At 37.8% G+C, this 18,742-nt stretch overlaps 1 protein-coding gene across 5 annotated transcripts in view; it reads left to right on the forward strand.

The window, feature by feature from the left end:
• The window catches only part of CLCN3 (chloride voltage-gated channel 3), a 73,381-nt gene that overhangs the window by 46,350 nt on the left and 8,289 nt on the right, over nt 1–18,742 (forward strand). For 3 of the 5 annotated variants that reach the window (XM_080343537.1, XM_080343539.1, XM_080343540.1), the window contains 8 exons: nt 2,321–2,420; nt 4,678–4,865; nt 5,534–5,656; nt 6,997–7,203; nt 9,952–10,032; nt 11,359–11,904; nt 15,909–16,095; nt 17,595–17,993. In XM_080343537.1, coding sequence (XP_080199663.1) covers nt 2,321–2,420; nt 4,678–4,865; nt 5,534–5,656; nt 6,997–7,203; nt 9,952–10,032; nt 11,359–11,904; nt 15,909–16,095; nt 17,595–17,993 — 1,831 coding nt within the window. Of the gene's footprint in view, nt 1–891; nt 933–2,320; nt 2,421–4,677; nt 4,866–5,533; nt 5,657–6,996; nt 7,204–9,951; nt 10,033–11,358; nt 11,905–15,908; nt 16,096–17,594; nt 17,994–18,742 lie in introns of those variants that run through there. The other 2 variants (XM_080343541.1, XM_080343538.1) reach the window with 2 other exon arrangements.

Here is an 18,742-nt window from a genome sequence, read left to right on the forward strand (position 1 = left end):
TAGAAAAGCAAAAGAAGTATAGGAAAGAAAGAAAAGAGAGAGAGATTCAACTATCTTTATGGCTCCACTTTGTGTATGATGGGGTTTGTTGTCTCAGATCCAGCAGTGTGCCGTGTCCTCCAGTGTCTTGTTCAGTTCCTGTGGTGAGACTGCTGGATGGAGTGGTCCTCAGGGTAGTGGGTGGGCACCAGCAGTATTTGTGCAGGTGGGCTTTTATAGTCCTCTGGATCGCCTGCTTGCATAATGTTTGCACTTTTGTGTCGGCATCTGTGGGGGGTGACTGTGAGAAATGGAAAAGTCCTGGATGGAGCAGTCACGGGTCTTCTCCCTTAGTACCATGCTGCCTATCAGAAGACAGGGCTACGTGCCCTTCAACACGTGCCCCAGCTGGCCTTTGTCTGTGGCTGTCAGCTTGTTGATATGTAAATCGCAATTCCAGTTGTCCCATCTGCTGCAACCAGGGATGTGACATCTCCTGCTGGATGTTGTAAAACTGGTTTTGCCACAATGTTTTGAGACATTCTCCTTTTCAGTCTCTGACAATTGAATGCTTTTCATTAAAAGTAAGGTGTTTTCCATGTAATGTTTTTTCATAATTTGATGTCTAAGCAGTGATTAACACAATGCCAGCTTTACCCTGTCAGTGTCCAGTGGACATGCCATTGGATAGAATGCCAGGCCTGACCAAATCCTGGCAAGGCAGATCACACCTGGAAACAGTTTGTCTGGGGTGAATTCTCCCAACTGTTACTCATTTTAATGTCTGAAACCAGAAAAGTCAAACAAGACAGTTCGCAGTTTGTGGTCACAGAATTACTGTGAAATTTATACATATGCTGTTGTGGTTTAACCCGACAGGCAGGTAAACACCACAGCCCGCCATTCACTCACTCCTCTACCCAGGAGGATGGGGGAGAAGGTCGGAAAAAAAGGTAAAACTCGTGAGTTAAGATAAAGACAGTTTAGTAGGACAGGAAGGGAAAATAATAATGATGATGATAATAATAATAATAAAATAATATAGAAAACAAGTGATACACAATGCAATTGCTCACCACCCACTGACTGATACTCAGCCAGTTTGTGAGCAGTGGTTGCTGCTGTCCAGCCAAATCCACCCATTTATACACTGAGCATAATATCATACGGTATGGAATATCCCTTTGGCCAATTTGGGTCAGCTGTCCTGGCTCTGCCCCTTCCCAGCTTCTTATTGTGCATCTCCAGCCTCCTTGCTGAATAGTCCTTGACTTGGTATCAATATTGCTTAACAACAACCAAAATTTAAGTGTATAATCAAGATTCTCCTCATACTAAATCCAAGACACAGAGCTATACCAACTATTAGGAAGATAATTAACTATTCCAGCCAGAACCAGGACATGTGTCTTGAATGATAAGAGATTGTCCATGTAATCAAAGATGTAAAAAGAAGAAGGACTGAATACTAGTTCACTGTGGTTTTGAAAGACATGATTCTGTAGGAACAACTTTTTTTATTTAAAAAAAGAGTTTGAGAATCTCACAAATGTCAAGGAAACTATAAAATATATTTATTTGCTTGAGGGATGGTATATTTTTCTAGATTTCCTTGTTTAGAATTGTGCTTTCTTGGTTTTGGTGGATCTTATTTGGTGGTGTTTTTTGGTTTTGTTTGTTTTTTCTTCTGTTTGTTTTAAATATTTTCACCCTCTGTTTACAGTATGAAAAAAATAATTAAAATAGAATCCAGTTACATAATGAAGGTTTAATCATAAAACAAGTTATGCACAAATTTGAGCTAATGGTAGAAAGTAAATAAGAATGTCATTAGTAATAGTTGTATAAAAGTGTCATAGGGTAGTTGTCCAGTTTTTGTTTTATTTTCATGAGGTTTTTAGTCTAAAGATAAAATACGTTTATTTTTAAAATAGAAGTTTAGGAATTTGAATTTTATGGAATAGCTTCTTAATAGTTCACCAGTAGTTTATTTGAGGTTCAACAAAAAATAATTTAAGATATAAGACAGAAATAATTTTTCCAATTATAGTTTTAGATGTGTATCATAGAAAGTATTCATTTATCCTACTAATGCATTTCTTACGTTTTGGTTCATTAAATTAAGCAAATTTTACCTTCCTCTGTCAGTTGTTTGATGTCTCAATAATCAAGGTGATTTATCGATGTAAAGCACTGATACAAGGAGAATGCTTGTAGTTTAAAGAGAAGATATATTTGCCTGCAGCTTCTGTTGTGCAGTTTGTATGTTATACTTACTTTTTTTCCTCCTATTCATATTATAGGAACACGTAGAAGTATACATGACAATTTCTCTTTGCAGATTAACAGCAAGAAGAAAGAATCAGCATGGGAGATGACAAAAAGTTTGTACGATGCGTGGTCAGGATGGCTAGTAGTCACGCTAACTGGTTTGGCATCAGGTAAATTAAAAAACAGAGGATTTCTTTCTTCATATTTGTCAGCAAGTATAGTTACTGTACTTTTTGTTTGTGTGTTATCCACCAACCCGGGTGAGAGCTGGTTCTGACCACTGCCAGAGTTCCATGAGGGAAGGAAAGGGTTGACTTTTTCGATGTACAGGCTTTAGCATTTTGAGGGGGGAGGGTTTACTAATCAAATGGAAAACAAAGTCCTGACTGAATTTAGTGAGAGTTTCTCAGTTATTGAACTTCCACCTACTAAATTATCGATGTTCTTTAATCCTGTGATTTAAATTGCCGTTTTCTCTTTCTGTTAAATTTGGCTTTTTTTCTTGTAGGATTTTTTGTGAAAGTGTATGAATTGATTCTGCTAGATGTATTTTCTGCTGTGAATTATTTGTTTGTTTGTTTGCTGGGAATTTTATTGAACCCATTAGTTGATTTCACATGAACCAAAAGTTAGCTCTGGTTTATGTATAGTTCTGGTAAACATACTTCCTTGTAAAGGATATGTTTATACGTGAGCAAAGTCTAGCTATATGTTTATGTCATACCTTTCTAGAGGTTGTTACACAGAAAATATTGGCTGTAACAGGTGAAGTTTGTTGGCCTCTACTTCAACTCTATCTTTTCTTTTCAATATATTTTAGGATGAGTTTTACAGCTAAAATTGTCTGATAGTTTGTGGCCCCACTGTCAAGCAGTGTTGCATTCTAACAGCATAGTTTGGAGTGACTGAAATGTGCAGGAGTGAGAAGTAACCAACTTAGTGCCTGCTTTTTCCAAAACAGTATTTCAAACAGAGATCCTAGATTAAATGCAAGGAAAATTGAATTAGTTGCAGAGTATGGCTATGCCTGCTAAAAAGGCATGGTAACTGTATAATTACTACTTGTATACATAATCACTTTCACAAATCACATATAAATTAATCTATATGCAAAGTATATGTTGTAGCGTGTTTATATACTTCCGAATGTACAAACTGGGAGTGTACAATTATTGGAAATTGCTTGTGATAATTTGGGTGGGAATGTGCAGTGTTGTGTTTCCACCCCCCCAAGCTGCTATGTATATTGAAATTGCTTTACTGCATTTCTGAGCAAAAAAACAAGCACATTCTGGTTGTGAACTTTCCTAGCTTTTTCGGTTTCAGTTGCTTTCTATTGTACGTGTCTAGTGAATCTTAAATGGTGCAACATTGATTTCAGTCACGGGGAGATGTTTTGTGCCCATATTTGATTAGTTTGGTTGAAATTTTGTTCTGCTGAAATATTGCTTTTACTTTGGCCCAGGATCCCAAACTGAGGGTCTGTAAAGTTTAGTAAATAGAAATAAGAAAATCAGAGGTAATTCTCTACCAGCAGCTTGCACAAGTAAACTGTGTCTGTCTCTAGACAGCTATTTCTAGTAGTGATTAATACTTTAAAAATAATAAATTATAACTAACAGCTGTACATATTCACAAAAATACTGACTTTAGAAGTATTAATAGTTTTTCAGTATACTGCTACCGTGAAAAGCTATTTTGCTTTAGTCAAAGAAAGGATTTTTTTTTTAAAATCCTTTGAAGCAATTCCCCATGTAAGGCCTGGTTTTTTGAGGACTCTTCAGCAAGTTTTCTGCATGTATTTACAACACAGAATCCTTCTTCAAGTTTGAGTTTGTGAACTGTTCAGTATCTCTACTGTTTGTTACCTGCAACAGGAATTTTAAGTACTTACCATGTTACACAATTAAGTTACTTTGCACATGGATTATGGGAATGTCATCAGCATTTATTTGGTGTTTTATTTATGTTGTTCAAAAACTGCTGTTGGCAAGGTAAGAATGGTTTTCTACAAATATGCTATTCTGTACAAAACATAGAAGAATAGCTCATGAGCTCTCTGAAGCATGGCAGGGTAGTTTTGTCAGAAGGTTTATTGTCTTCTGTGTCACAAAAATGTATCAGTTCTCTTTTGACTCTTAACTCCTTAGTTTTCAGTGGACTGTTCAAGAACTATGGCATAGGAAAAAAAAAAAGATACATTTAACCTAGGAACTATATACAGTACTAAATTATTCAGCAAATACTAATCTTATCATATTGCAAACAGGATATATTCCTGGAAATCAGTAATGTTTTAAATGTATATTTCTTTAGGTTTTCTGTAATTTCAATTTACATCAATTAATACCAGCACATTTAATCATTTTAGCTGTGTCTGTTATTTCTGTTTACCAGAATATTAATACAAACCTGTTTCTCCAACAGGGGCACTGGCAGGATTAATTGACATCGCTGCTGACTGGATGACTGACTTAAAGGAAGGCATTTGCCTTAGTGCTTTGTGGTTTAACCATGAACAGTGTTGTTGGGGTTCAAATGAGACCACATTTGAAGAGAGAGATAAATGTCCGCAGTGGAAAACATGGGCAGAACTAATAATTGGGCAAGCAGAAGTAAGTATGTACCTATTCTGTGATGATCTTGCTCAGCAGCTCGACTGAACATGGAAAGAAAATAATGGTCTTAAGGTTAGGGTACTAAACATGGATTTGGGCTGTACTGTCAATTCTCTTTTTCAGCATTTGAGTTGATTAATAGGTTCTCCTGTAATAAATATGCATTTAATGCACTGCAAGGGGGCTTCGAATGTTGCAGGTGTGAGTAAATTATGAGAATATAGAATGGTTAACAACATGAGAATTTCTGTTCATCATCATAATTATACATAACAAAAATTAAAATGGTGGTGTTCTCCAATAACTAAGGATAGATTTGGTTTATTTTTCCACCACAACATTTTTCAAGAAGTTTTACTCAGTATTCAGTAGATGTTAGCAGCTAATAGCTATTAAAAAATAGCTGTGCTATGTTTATTTTTTCTTTTTAAGGTAAAGTGTTAGAACACTTTATACCTTGTATAACCTAGTCTTTGCTGATTTGTGGGTGTCATGACTTCATGCTTTTCAAACAAAACTGTCTCTTGGCTTGGTAATAATTACTGTCCCGCAAAATGTGTGCATACTTGCAGCAAGAGTACTCCTGGCTTATTTTAAGTAGTGATTTTGCTCCTATATCAAATTTAGATTCTGACTTTTTTTGTTGTTGTTGTTTTTGCTTTTAGGGTCCAGGTTCATACATAATGAACTACATAATGTACATTTTCTGGGCTTTGAGCTTTGCCTTTTTAGCAGTTTCTTTGGTGAAGGTATTTGCTCCCTACGCCTGTGGCTCAGGGATACCTGAGGTGAGGTCTAACTAATATGTACATTACAGATGTTTCATATTAACATGGAAATTCCTGCTGCCTTTCATGGTCGGGTGAATCCAAGAGGGAGCGCCCTGTGACTTTGATGAAATCCATTAATACAAGTATTCAAATACGAATAATGTAATTGTTCTAATTTGGTGCTGAGAATTTCAGAGAATCCCCTGAGTTTGTAGGTTTTGCTGCCCACTTCTGGTTGGACTACTTTTTGAGGAAGCACTCAGCTTAGGAGAGTAAACTTCGGTAGAGTGATTGCCAAACCTCGCCCCAGTCCCCCCACATCCCTGCAGTGATGAGAAATCAGTGGTTCATTGGCAGGGTATTGGTCCTTTGATACAGCAATTGGTCTTCTGTTACACTGGTTTTAATCGCCTTAACAAGCACAAACCATCAGACAGTCACAAAGTAAAATGCATAGTAGCCTCAAAACCTCATTGTTTTTACAATTGCTGTCTGCTGCTGTACGCAGAATGGGAGGGAAAAACCCAAAGTCAAAGACTGGTGAGTCTCACTTCTCCAGTCATTCTGTAAATACTTCTGTATGTTTGTGTGTTGTAGAAGTTGAAGGAGAAATCCTGCCTCTGAATTCCAAGTCTGGAGTAGTTCTGTGCCATTATTCCAGAGGAGATTTCATCTTGAATTGCTTTCCAAATTTAGCTGACCTTTATTTTCCAGACACAGCTGCCCAGTGTTTTGTGTACATGCTATTTATAGACATGTTGTCCTTTTCTATGATAACTATATTATTTCCTATATATGAGCATATTTTCTGGGCTAATATGATGCTGGTAGGCAAAGTAATACCTTAGATGAGTGGCACATCTTTTTTAGTGGAAAAAAGCTGATCTTTTCCATCTTTATGTCGAGGAATCTACTGTTAAAGTTTTATATAGAGATGGTAAAACATAAGGAGAAAACCAAGAGGTGTGAAATTGGTGCAAATGTGATATTGCTACAGTAGATGACCTTGAGTATAGTTTTTGCAGTTTTATTTTTTGTTTGGGAGTTTTCTGACTTTCACTTGATAATTTACATCGTAAACCAATGAATGCAGTCTCAGAAGCTGCTGCAGATTAATTTTCTACTAAATGTAGTTGATAATGTTGTTGTATGTTATTGTCCAGTGTTTCAGAGTAAGTTCCAAGTGAAAGCCTCTGGCAACTAAATGGACTCAATGTAGCGATCTGAACAATTTAAAGTGTGATAAAGTTAGTCATTTGAAAAGGCTGGTTTTGAACTTATGCAGCTAAAATGATAACATGAACTATTTTCTGAAGAAAGCAGAACACAGTAACAGATATTGTTTCTTTTTCTTCCAGATAAAAACTATTTTGAGTGGCTTCATCATCAGAGGTTACCTGGGGAAGTGGACTTTGATGATAAAAACAATTACTTTAGTCTTGGCTGTCGCATCAGGTTTGAGTTTAGGAAAAGAGGGTCCCTTGGTACATGTTGCCTGCTGCTGTGGGAATATTTTTTCCTACCTCTTTCCAAAATACAGCACAAATGAAGCTAAAAAAAGAGAGGTAAGTTCTTGTAAAAGCATTTCTAGAATGTATTCAATATCCATGCATTTAAAAGACAATATTTGTTCTCTCAGACAGTCTTGAGCCTTCGATTATCAATAGTTATTTATTGTGTTAAAAGCAATGTATTAATTATTCCTATAATTCTCCAAGGTAAATAGTTTCCATGTCAAAGTAAGTTTGCACTTCTCCCACCTCAGAAACTGTTTGATTTTACTTAAATGCTTTCTGGGCTTTGCTCTACATTTTTGTAATGATGAGTGTCTTCAGTTGTGAGGACAGCAGGGAATTTTTGAATCCGTGAACAAAATATTCATGGAAAAGGATTGGTGACAACAGGGTTTCTGCTCTATTTCAGTTAATTGTTGTTAGTGAGTGTGGTGGATTAGCTGTGGTGCCCACCAAGCCGCTCTCTCACCCCTCCTCCTCAGTAAGATACCAAGAGAAAGTAAGATGAAAAGCTCCTGTGTCAAGATAAGGACAGGGAGATCACTCACCGATTGCTGTAACAGGCAAAACAGACTAGACTTGAGGAAGATTACTTATTTCCAATAAATAACAGAGTAGGATAGTGAGAAATAAAAACAAAACTAAAACCACCTTGCCTCTGCTCCACCTTCTTTGCAGGCTCAACTTCGTTCCTGACTCTTCTATGCCAAAGGGGCACAAAGGGATGGGGAACGGGGCCGCAGTCACTTTGTAACACTGTGTCTCTGCTGCTTCTTCCTCCTCATACTCTCCTCCCACTCCAGCAAGGAGTCCCTCCCATGGGCGACAAGTCTTTCACCAGCTCCTTCAGCTTGGGTCTATTTCCACAGGGTGCAGTCCTTCAGGAACAGACTGCCTCAGCCTGGATCCCCTACAGACTGCAGTTCCTGCCAGAAAACCTGCTCCTATGTGGGCCCCTTTCCACAGACCGTGGCTCCTGCCACGAGCCTGCTCTGTCATGGGTTTTCCACAGGCTGCAGCTTCCTGTAGGGCACATCCACCTGCTCCAACTTGGGGTCTTCCCTGGGCTGCAGGTGGATCTCTGCTCCACCATGGACCTCCATGGGCTGCAGGGGGACAGCCAGCCTCACCATGGGCTGCACCATGGGCTGCAGCAGAATCTGCTCTGGCACTTGAAGCACCTCCTGCCCTCCTTCTTCCCTGAACTTGGTGTCTGCAGGGCTGTTTCTCTCATGTTTTTCTCTCTTTCCCAGCCGCCATGCAGTGTTTCTACCATTTCTTAAGTATCTTATCACAGAGGCACCACCAGCATCACGGAGTGGCTCAGCTTGGGGCAGCAGCGGCTCCATTTTGGAGCCGTTTGGAACCAGCTCTGATGGATATGGGGCAGCCTCTGGTGTCTTCTCACAGAAGCCACCCATGCACCCCCCCACTACCAAAACCTTGTCACGTAAACCCAGTAGAGAGAGCTATGCTAACGAAGACAGTTACAGTCATAGAGAGTAGCAAGTTTTAACATTCTCATTAATTCAATAAAATTTTCGTATTGTAAAATATAAAAGGATATCATCCTAGCTGGGCTTCAGGTCTGAGGCTCAACTTCCGTACTTCTAGGAGACTGCAGAACATGGGAAATTTCGGTTCACTTCCTATTTCAAAGCTGTGTATTCTTAAATCATTTAACTCCTGTGGTTCAGCTGCTCATCTCCAAATAATGTAATAATTCTTTGAGTTTGTTTGTGTGTTGTTCCATAGGTATGTAAGGGCTACTACCTGAGATCAGTGTTCTTGCAAGGAATTCGTCCAATATTGTTATAATTAGTACACACTTTAATCATCCTCATATATTGAACATAATTCATCTATGATGCTGTAGGACCAGCTGTTGCATCAATTCCTCTTAATCTCTCCTTTAATCTCAGTTCACCTCAGATCTTTTGCTGGTTTTTGCTTGAACACTACTGGGATGAGTCCCATCAGGCCCCGTAGACTTGCGAACATTCAGCTAATAACAGCTACTCCCTTACAATTTCAGTGTCCACAAGTGGAAAGTCAGTGTTGCCACCCTTGTGGTCCTCTGACTCAGAGGACTGGGCAGCCCAAGGTCTGTCAGTATTATTAAAGACTGAGGCAAAAACTGCATTGAATGCCTCTGCTTCTTCCTCATCCTTGTTAGTCAGATGACCATCTTCAACAAATACAGGTCCAGTGTTTTCTTTAGACTACTTCTTGCTATTAACATACTTAGAAAAGCCTTTCTTGTTATCTGGCACAACACTGGCCAGTTTCAACTGTAACTGAGCTTTGGCTTTTTTGTCATCTCCTTGCATATATGAACCACAGCTGTGTGATCTTCCTGCAAAGCCTGATCTTGCTTCCAGAGATCATACAATTTCTTTTACTTCTTGACCTCCGTGACCTTCCCAGTCCAGCCAAGCTAGTCTTCTGTCCTGCTTGCTTGACTCACGACACAGTGGAACTGGCTGCTCAAGCACAGAAGAAGCTTACTACAGTTCCTTGGAAATGAGATACCAGCAGATTCATACTGAAGCACAGACTCCTTCATGTGCTTTGCTGGAGAGGCTTTCAGCAGCGTCATGGCTAGTACCTGTTCAGTGGTTGCTGCCGCCACTGGCCACAGCTTATGAGCATCCTGATATACTTCACTTTTCTGTTATCAAGTCTCTGTGTCCTTGATAGAAGCATAGAAGAAACTGATAGCTGTAATGAGATTTTGTTGTTCATGTTTAAAGCATATCACAGGCTGCAAATAAAGCCCTCACCATTGTTCTTTTTCAGGTGTTGTCAGCTGCCTCAGCAGCAGGAGTATCTGTAGCCTTTGGTGCGCCAATTGGTGGAGTCCTTTTCAGTCTGGAGGAGGTATGTCAAGAGATGGCACTGAAGGATAGATATTAAAAAGAATCTCTTTTAGCATGAGTAATCTTAGACCCCTTTAAGCTGTGGAGTCTTTTCTAAGAAGGAAATTATTTCTGGACCGACATTTTGAAAGTCAAGAGTCCTGTTATCAGCAAACTGCCACGGATTTTTTTTTTCTTTTCTCTGGATGAATGTCAGCTTTGCTTTATTGTCAGTTATATTTTTCTGGAGAAGAGGTGAGTCAGTTAATAATTACAGTTTACATACAGATAGAAATATAACAGTTTTTCCCTCTAGGAATGTATTCTAAAAAAGCAAAACAAACCCCAAAGAACAAGCAAACAAATAATACTCCAAAAACTAACAGGGAGCTTTCTTTTTTATTTTGCAAGAGGCTGGAGAAACCTATTTGACAGTTTTGTGATGCAAGTTTTTAAACATTTCTTAAAGTTTCAAACACTAAACACAGTTGAATACGTTAATTGTTAAAAAGACATATATACTGTAAAACTGATCTCCAAGGCAACCAAATTCTCTTCTCCAATAAATGTTTCATATTAAATCAGTTTTCATTAGTTGTTTTCAAAATACATAAGAATGTTATTTAGATCATTAGCATTTTTAAAGAGTCTAAAAATCTAAACATCTGAGTTGAAAAAAAGAAGCAAAATATTCTTTTGTATATAGTTTTGCTGTATCATTAGGGGATTTAGAAGAATTCTTTGTTGCCCCAGAAAACCTCAGAAGAAGACTCTATTGAAATTGAAATTCAAATCCGGCTACGTGAGGCTTAAGCACGAAATGGCGTGTTCTGTTTGAGGATTTTTTTTTTTTACCTTTTAGCAATACTTCATAAAAATAACACATGTGCCTGAAACATTTCAATGTTGGCTGAAGGGAGGTGAAACAGTATTAACAAACAGGAAACTCGAGAGAGTTAATAACTCGAGTGTAGTTAATAGCTCGAGAGAGCAGCTAGTACATCGTCTGGTTCTTATGAATGCTAGAAAAAGATACTTATAAACAGAGAAGCTTTTAAACCTAAATTGCCATGCATTATATTCTAGCAGTTTTGAAACAGCAGTGGTTTCAATACTGCTTTAATGTTGACTTGAAAACTGATCTAAGTATGACTTCTTGTAGAGCTTTTTAAAAATGTAGTATGTGCTGGAGAGCCGGTGTTCCAAGTGATATGAATAACACTGATACCCTACAAGTGCTTTTTTTAATCATATATCATGTGAACAGAAGGACTGTAATGTGCATAAAACAGTCTTCCCAGCATGTTTAATTGAATCACTAATAATTCTCATATTTTGCCTTTTGCAGGTCAGTTACTATTTCCCCCTGAAAACTTTATGGAGATCATTTTTTGCTGCTTTAGTAGCTGCATTTGTTTTAAGGTCCATCAATCCTTTTGGTAATAGCCGCCTAGTTCTTTTTTACGTGGAATATCACACTCCTTGGTACCTTTTTGAACTGCTTCCTTTTATTCTTCTGGGAGTATTTGGTGGGCTCTGGGGAGCATTTTTCATCCGAGCAAACATCGCATGGTGTCGTCGCCGCAAATCTACGAAATTTGGGAAGTATCCTGTCCTGGAGGTTATTATTGTTGCAGCAATAACAGCTGTCATTGCATTTCCTAATCCGTATACAAGGCTAAACACCAGTGAGCTTATTAAAGAGCTCTTCACAGACTGTGGGCCTTTAGAATCCTCCTCCCTCTGTGACTACAGAAATGATATGAATGCGAGCAAAATAGTAGATGATATTCCTGACCGTCCAGCAGGCACTGGAGTCTATTCAGCTATATGGCAGTTGTGTTTAGCACTCATATTTAAAATAATCATGACAGTCTTCACCTTTGGTATCAAGGTAAGCATGAATGCAGTGGTGGCATCACCTGTTGTGATGATGTAATTATTGCCTTTCTCATTTCCCATCTCTCAAAGCTAGCAGCTTTGTTTATAGATTTTTTTTTTTAATGTGGAGTTCTTTTATAGAAAGGTCTTTTTACCATTGTTACAAGCAAGTTTTGTAGAAAACAATATTAAGTTTAATTAAATTCAAACTAGCCCTTTGTTCAGCTGAATAGGAACATGTGCTAAATTTAATAAGGAACAGTAACTGTGTGGTTGGGTGGCTGTTTGTATGGGCATGATTCAGTAATAAGGATGATTCCAAAATTTCCAGGAGCTGAGTTCAGCTGAGTTCAAACAAAACCACTCAGATTCCCTAGTTGTGTTACATGAAAGAAGAAAAGACACTATTTCTTGAGCAACTTGTAGGTTTGTTTGTTTTAATCCCCTCTCTCATTTATCACATCAATGTAATTACTGCAGACTGTCAAAAGGAACAGATGATGATTTCTTTCCTGAAATTTCCAGTATTGCATGTCAAGACTAGAAAGCAGGCTTTGTTCATGTGAGTGTAGTGGGAATTTCTTCTCCATTACCGAGCAGCGTAATTTTTGTTTTTCCTGGTTATTTTGTACATCTGTTTTGATGCTCTCTTCAGCTTCTCTCCAAGCTGTGGCCATTTTGTGAATGGCATATAACTGTCATGCCTTCATCATTTTCTGTCTTTTCAGGCTCCCTTCATAGTTTTTTGCAACTACATCATTATCAAATGTGTCTTAACACAAACATATTGTAGAAAGTTCCTTAAGCGGGATTTGCGTTTAAACTGGCTTTAACTTTTCAGTCTACATGGCTGTTCCATGTAACTGTATACATAAGAAAACACTTCTTTACTGTGAGGGTGGCTGAACACTGGAATAGGTTGTCCAGAGAATTTGTGAATTCTCCATCTTTGGAAATACTCAAAACCTGACCGGATGCAATCCCGGGTAACCTGCTGTAGTTGACCCTGCTTGAGTAGAGGTGTTGCTTTACACAGTCTGGAGTGGTCACGTCCAACCTCAGCCATTCTGTCGTTCTGTAACTGACAGAACAATATCGTGTTGTGTTCCTCACTTGTTGATATTTTAGATGATGTTGCAATCTGTTATTTGAAGTTATTTTCCATATATTGATGGGTAAGAGAAATCCATTCCTTATATTTTAAATGCTAGTCTTCCATAGGTAAAAATTTCAGACATTATTCTATAACATAACCACTCCAATGTATTCACTTACTGTATTTCACTTATATCAAGGGTTCTGCCCTTCTAAGCATCACAACATTTACCATTCATTCATTTGCATCTGGCTCTTTTTCATGGGATTGTCACCACAGGATCACACTTTGATTACAGAAGGGTAGGGCTTACACTTCATTTGAATTTGGTTCATTTTCTCCTAACTTCAGCATCTGCAATTTGGTGGAAATATTTTTGTGAAGTTGTAAGAATATATTTTATCACTTTGGAAATAAGCAAGGAGTCCTGGTGTTGTCATTGATGGGACTCTTTTATACACATTTCTCTGAAACTTTTAAGCATATGGTTAGAAAGCTGGTTAGAATGTCAGCCAGTATCTGGAGGAGGAGGGATGTCAATTCAATATTACATTTACTTCCATTTTATGCTTTATTTCTATGAAAGTAGGAGAAAATGCAATTTTTTAAAAAATTACTTTGTAATTAAAATCATTATTAAGGATCCTCTGGGCTCTCCAGGTGTGTTCCTGGAGCTGTAGCCATGTGCAGACACACGCAGCCCCACAGGAACGGTTTCCCTGGGAGATGAGCAAAGGCCCTTGGCTGGGGCTGGTGGGACGTGCAGGTTGCTGCTGCTCCTGCTGCTGCAGACAAGGACCACCAGGAAGCTGATATGGCACTGTGTGGTTGGTTTGTTTTGATTTTTCTTTCAGGTTTTTGTACATAAACTGTACTGCTTGTTATCAGTAGACTCTTCGCTGTGCCTAAATGCTGATAATCAACAGCTGGCGTGGGATTTGCCTCAGAACCTGACTGGTGTGCAACTGCGCTACCAAAGAAGGGGAAAGTTGCACCCATATCCTGATTTCTTGTTCATTATGATATGTGTGCCACAGAACAAATAATTTCCTCTGTAGTATAACTTGGGTTAGGCTGGCCTGCACTGGAGAAGAAAGCTGAGATGAAGTACAGCATAACTTTCTTTCTTTGTTCCTTCTCAGTGAAAGTTCCTCTTCACTTTGTGACTTGTGATTCAGAGGCTTATGCAAACAAATGCCGCTGTAAAATCATAATTATGGTTAGACTAGTAACCATGGAAAGAAGTTAAAAAGTTATGTTAACAAAGGAACAGAAACAATTTGGGTGTAATTTCCATGTGGACACTGAATTTCTGTGGCATATCGCTGTAGCAGACTATAATCTCAGGCAGATTCTGAGAATTTTATTTAATTGCTTTAATATCTAAAATGTTAATTTTTCAGAATGCTACTGAACTGATTTCCAAGAAATAATTTTACTCAGGAAAAAAAAAAATAAGGAGTTAGAAAGGGGTTTAGATGCATGATTAATTGTGGGAAATAACAGTAGTGGTATAAACGCACAATTTGGATAATATGCTAAAATGATAGCATTGAATAGTTGCTTCTTATCGACACTGAAATGTTAGGTAATTCAGGGTGGGAATGAAGTACTACTAAATTAGTGAACTTTTTTGCCAAAACTGTTGCTGGCTTTCAAACACAAAGTTTGCTATGTCCGTGTGTCCTTGGTTTGTCTGTTAGAAATCATCTCTCCAACCATAAATACTGGCAATATAATAATAATGCAAATAGATTCTGAAATACAGTTCTGCACCAGCTGCCGGATTCCATGGCAAAATCCATGGTTTGGAATTGCACAATACTTAAATTTCACAGCTGTGCAGTGGGAAAAAATTATGTGTCCTGTTACACCAGGAGTGTGGTTCTTTAATGAAGTTATTTTGACAAGATGGATTTAGGTGCATTTAGATGAAAAGTAAAAATTCTACCACTTATTTGTAGTCAGGTTTGTACCTCAGTCACGGTAGAAAATATTTGGATACTAACAGCTGCTGTAAGGAGAAGCAGTGGGCATTTCCAGTTTAATGAGACATATAGACACCAGTGTGTTGTTTTGGAAAGAAGATGAGCTTCCTAAGGAGGAGAAAAGATACGCAACAGCGGTTTCTCAGATGCACCCTCACTCTTTATGAAGCTGCTGATGAAAGCAAGACTTGCAATAATATTCTGTTAAGCCATGTTGGTATTGCAAGGCTGTGTGGCCTTTTCAGGTTTTAGTTAATAACAGAAAAACAGTTTAAATAACTAAAACTACATTATTTTTGTTTGTTTGTTTGTTTTTCTTTTTTAAGTAATGTGGGGTTTTTTTAAGTAATGCGTTATCTACTTTTTGCAATGGGAGTTGTCCTGCCTTTTTCTCTCTTAGTGTATTTAGCATTCTATGTAGACTTCTTTGTATGGGAAACTGCAATATAACAAGCAAAGCCCCTTTTAAAAACCACCTGTTTAGTTGGCTGTGTAATGTATAGCAGTGTTAGGAAGCAGTTTGGGAAGGCAGTCATTTAGTAAGTGAATGTTGACTCATAAGAACATGAAGTAATAAGGGAGTTGGGAAATAGGAAGACCTTTTGATATTAGTAGCACAGCTCAGATTGGACACACATATGGTAAGAATTGCGCTGTTGGCACTGAGTCTAATTTGTGGTCCTGTGTTGGTGATAGATTTGCTCTTAAATACAGTAAAATACAACCACATTCCTAAAAGGGATCCAGCTAACTGGGTTGATCAGAGGTATCCATAGCATTGTGTTAAGTTTTACTAACCTTGCAATGTCAATTTACATCTTTTGAACATGACAATTTGAGCATTTGCATCTCTTTTAGAGGAAAAAAAATATAAAACTATGCATCAGGTGTGTTCCCTTCAGCATGATAGCAGTTCTTCTGTTTCTGTTGCAGGTTCCATCTGGACTGTTCATCCCTAGTATGGCAATCGGAGCGATAGCAGGAAGGATTGTAGGAATTGCAGTGGAGCAGCTGGCTTACTACCATCATGACTGGTTCATTTTCAAGGAGTGGTGTGAAGTTGGAGCTGACTGTATTACACCTGGTCTTTATGCCATGGTTGGTGCTGCTGCATGCTTAGGTAACTAAAGATAACAAAGTAAATACATATCTCATTTATTTTACATTGCCAAAATATCGATTAAAAATTAAAGGAGATAAAAACGTGTGCAGTTTTGGAACACCTTTTTATGTGGACTTCTCTCTCTTCAGAAAAATAGATTCACATCTCTACACAAGATTGTCAGATTCTTATGATCTGAGAAGTAACATGTGAAATTTAAATTGACTGTAGGATGAGAAAAAGAAGAATTCAAGTAGGAGTGCTTGCTTTCTCTTTCTGTTATCGAGAGGTGTCATTACTACATCAGTCAGAAAAATCAGTTTGTTGAAATGTATAAAGGAGAGGATTTGCAGAGTCAAGTACTGTTGAAATTATCACAAGGAGGTGACGTGATCAGCTGCCACATGTACATGAACAGCAAAAACTGTTCTTGAAATTAATAATCCAAACAAAACTTTCAGAAGTGTCTAATGATTTGAGGGGCCCACCTTGAGGTGTTTTTAACAAGCCTGATTTACAAACTGTTGAAAATCAGCTTCATGAAAAGAGGCTTAAGTTGGGCACCTGAACTAGGAGAGGTTTTTTGAATGTCTTGTCTTGTCCTAGCTTATAACTTCATTGCCTTAGAAATTAAAAGTTATTAGTACACATTCTGGAAAAAAAAAAAAGCAGAACTCTTCCTTAAGGAAAAGTACATTTGAGTGACCAGATAAACTAGTGGTATGAATTTATTTTCTGGAGAGATTTCTTCCTCTTTTACTAGATCAACTTGAATACCTTTTGAAAGGATTGAAAAAAAGATCATACTCTTTTACTGAGTGAAGATACAGCATCAGAAACCTTGGCAGAAAAAAACATCTTGAATGCTAACGTACTAACGAAAGAGAAATATAATTCCAGTCTTCTCCCATTGTACAAGACAGAGATTTCTTTTTGCCAGCTCAGAATTCTCTTAAGCTTTTGTGATTCAGCAACAACATTAGATTCCTAATCCTTTGGACAGCACAGCTGTTGAATTGTTACCTGTGACTTCCCTGCATTAATTCCGTCTTTTTTCCAAATTATCATCTTAGCAGTTTTCCTTGCATTTCTCACTATTTTTAATCTAGATGTGGTAAGGAGAAATACATAGTTGTAGTCTTAGCTTACATGAATGAACTGCACATGTTTTTTAAATCCCTTTATTGTCTTTCTAAGAATTTTCCCTAAAGCTCACTTTTAATTCTAAAAGTTTTGTGGTGTTTTGTGGTTTGTGGGTTTGTTGTTCTTGTTGTGGTTGTGGTTGTGATGGTGGTGGTGGTTGGTTGTGGTTGGTTGCTGTTGGTTGTTGTGTGGTTTCTTTGTCTTTTTTTTGTTTGTTTTTTTTTTAATGTCTACTTTTCTTTTTATTATACAGAATGTTTGTTAGGTGACCTCCAGTGGCAAAGTTGTAGTTCTCAACAGGAAGGCAGGAAATTCTAAATTCGTTATTACTTGTTATTATCTAAATTCATTCTTATCTACCATTTTTCTCGCAGGTGGTGTGACAAGGATGACTGTGTCCCTGGTAGTTATTGTCTTTGAGCTAACAGGAGGGCTGGAATATATTGTGCCCCTCATGGCTGCAGTCATGACCAGTAAGTGGGTAGGAGACGCCTTTGGTAGGGAAGGCATCTACGAGGCACACATCCGACTGAATGGATATCCTTTCTTGGATGCAAAGGAAGAATTTACTCACACAACACTGGCTGCTGATGTTATGAGACCTCGAAGAAGCGATCCACCTTTAGCAGTTCTGACACAGGATAATATGACAGTCGAAGACATAGAAAACTTGATCAACGAAACCAGCTATAATGGTTTTCCTGTTATTATGTCGAAAGAATCACAGAGACTAGTGGGCTTTGCTCTACGAAGAGATTTAACTATTGCAATAGGTAATTCTCTGCAAGTATTGCATGATTATATATGCTAAGTTAAATTGATTTTATAGCTTAAACCAGAGTTTACTCTCTGTATTTCAAGACTTATTTCAGGTTCCTTGCACAGGCTGGCTGTTCCTTTATTGAAGTATGTGATTATCCTCAGTAGCAGGCTCTGAAGTGGAAAAAATGTTTCTCTTTTTGTCATGAAAACAAGAGTTATCATACTAAAGTAGGCCAAAACATCATCTAGTCCAGTATTTTTGTTTGGTTTAAGGCTTTTGCTGGTGTTTCTTTTCTTCAAGTCATGCTACGCTAACATTCTTCTTCAGAATTGAGTAATTCTCATTTTAAAACAGAAGGATTCTGTGAGAATTACTATCTACAAGGCATTTTTAAACTTATATTGTACTTCTCTCTGACAATATGTTATTTACAGTTGTTTTAATAAGTAAGATTGTATTGTGGAGAGATAAGTAAAATATTAATTATTTTAGTTTTATATTTTTCGATTTGTTTGTGTAATGGGGCATTTGGCCCTGGGTATATGAGCACACAGGCCCATTTGGGCCCTTTCTCTCCAGGAACTTGTGTGATACTTGTGACAATGCTTTGTGCACTGGCAAGAAAAATTCTGTGCTTTTTGAGGATACTATCATAACCAAAGGAAAAAAACAGTATTGTGTAAGACAGTGTTACAAAACTGTAACATTTGGTACATGAAATCAGTGAAGTTGCATCTTAAACAACTTTTTTTTGGTAAT

Source organism: Nesoenas mayeri (assembly GCF_963082525.1).
Source record: "Nesoenas mayeri genome assembly, chromosome: 4".
Classification (NCBI taxonomy): domain Eukaryota; kingdom Metazoa; phylum Chordata; class Aves; order Columbiformes; family Columbidae; genus Nesoenas; species Nesoenas mayeri.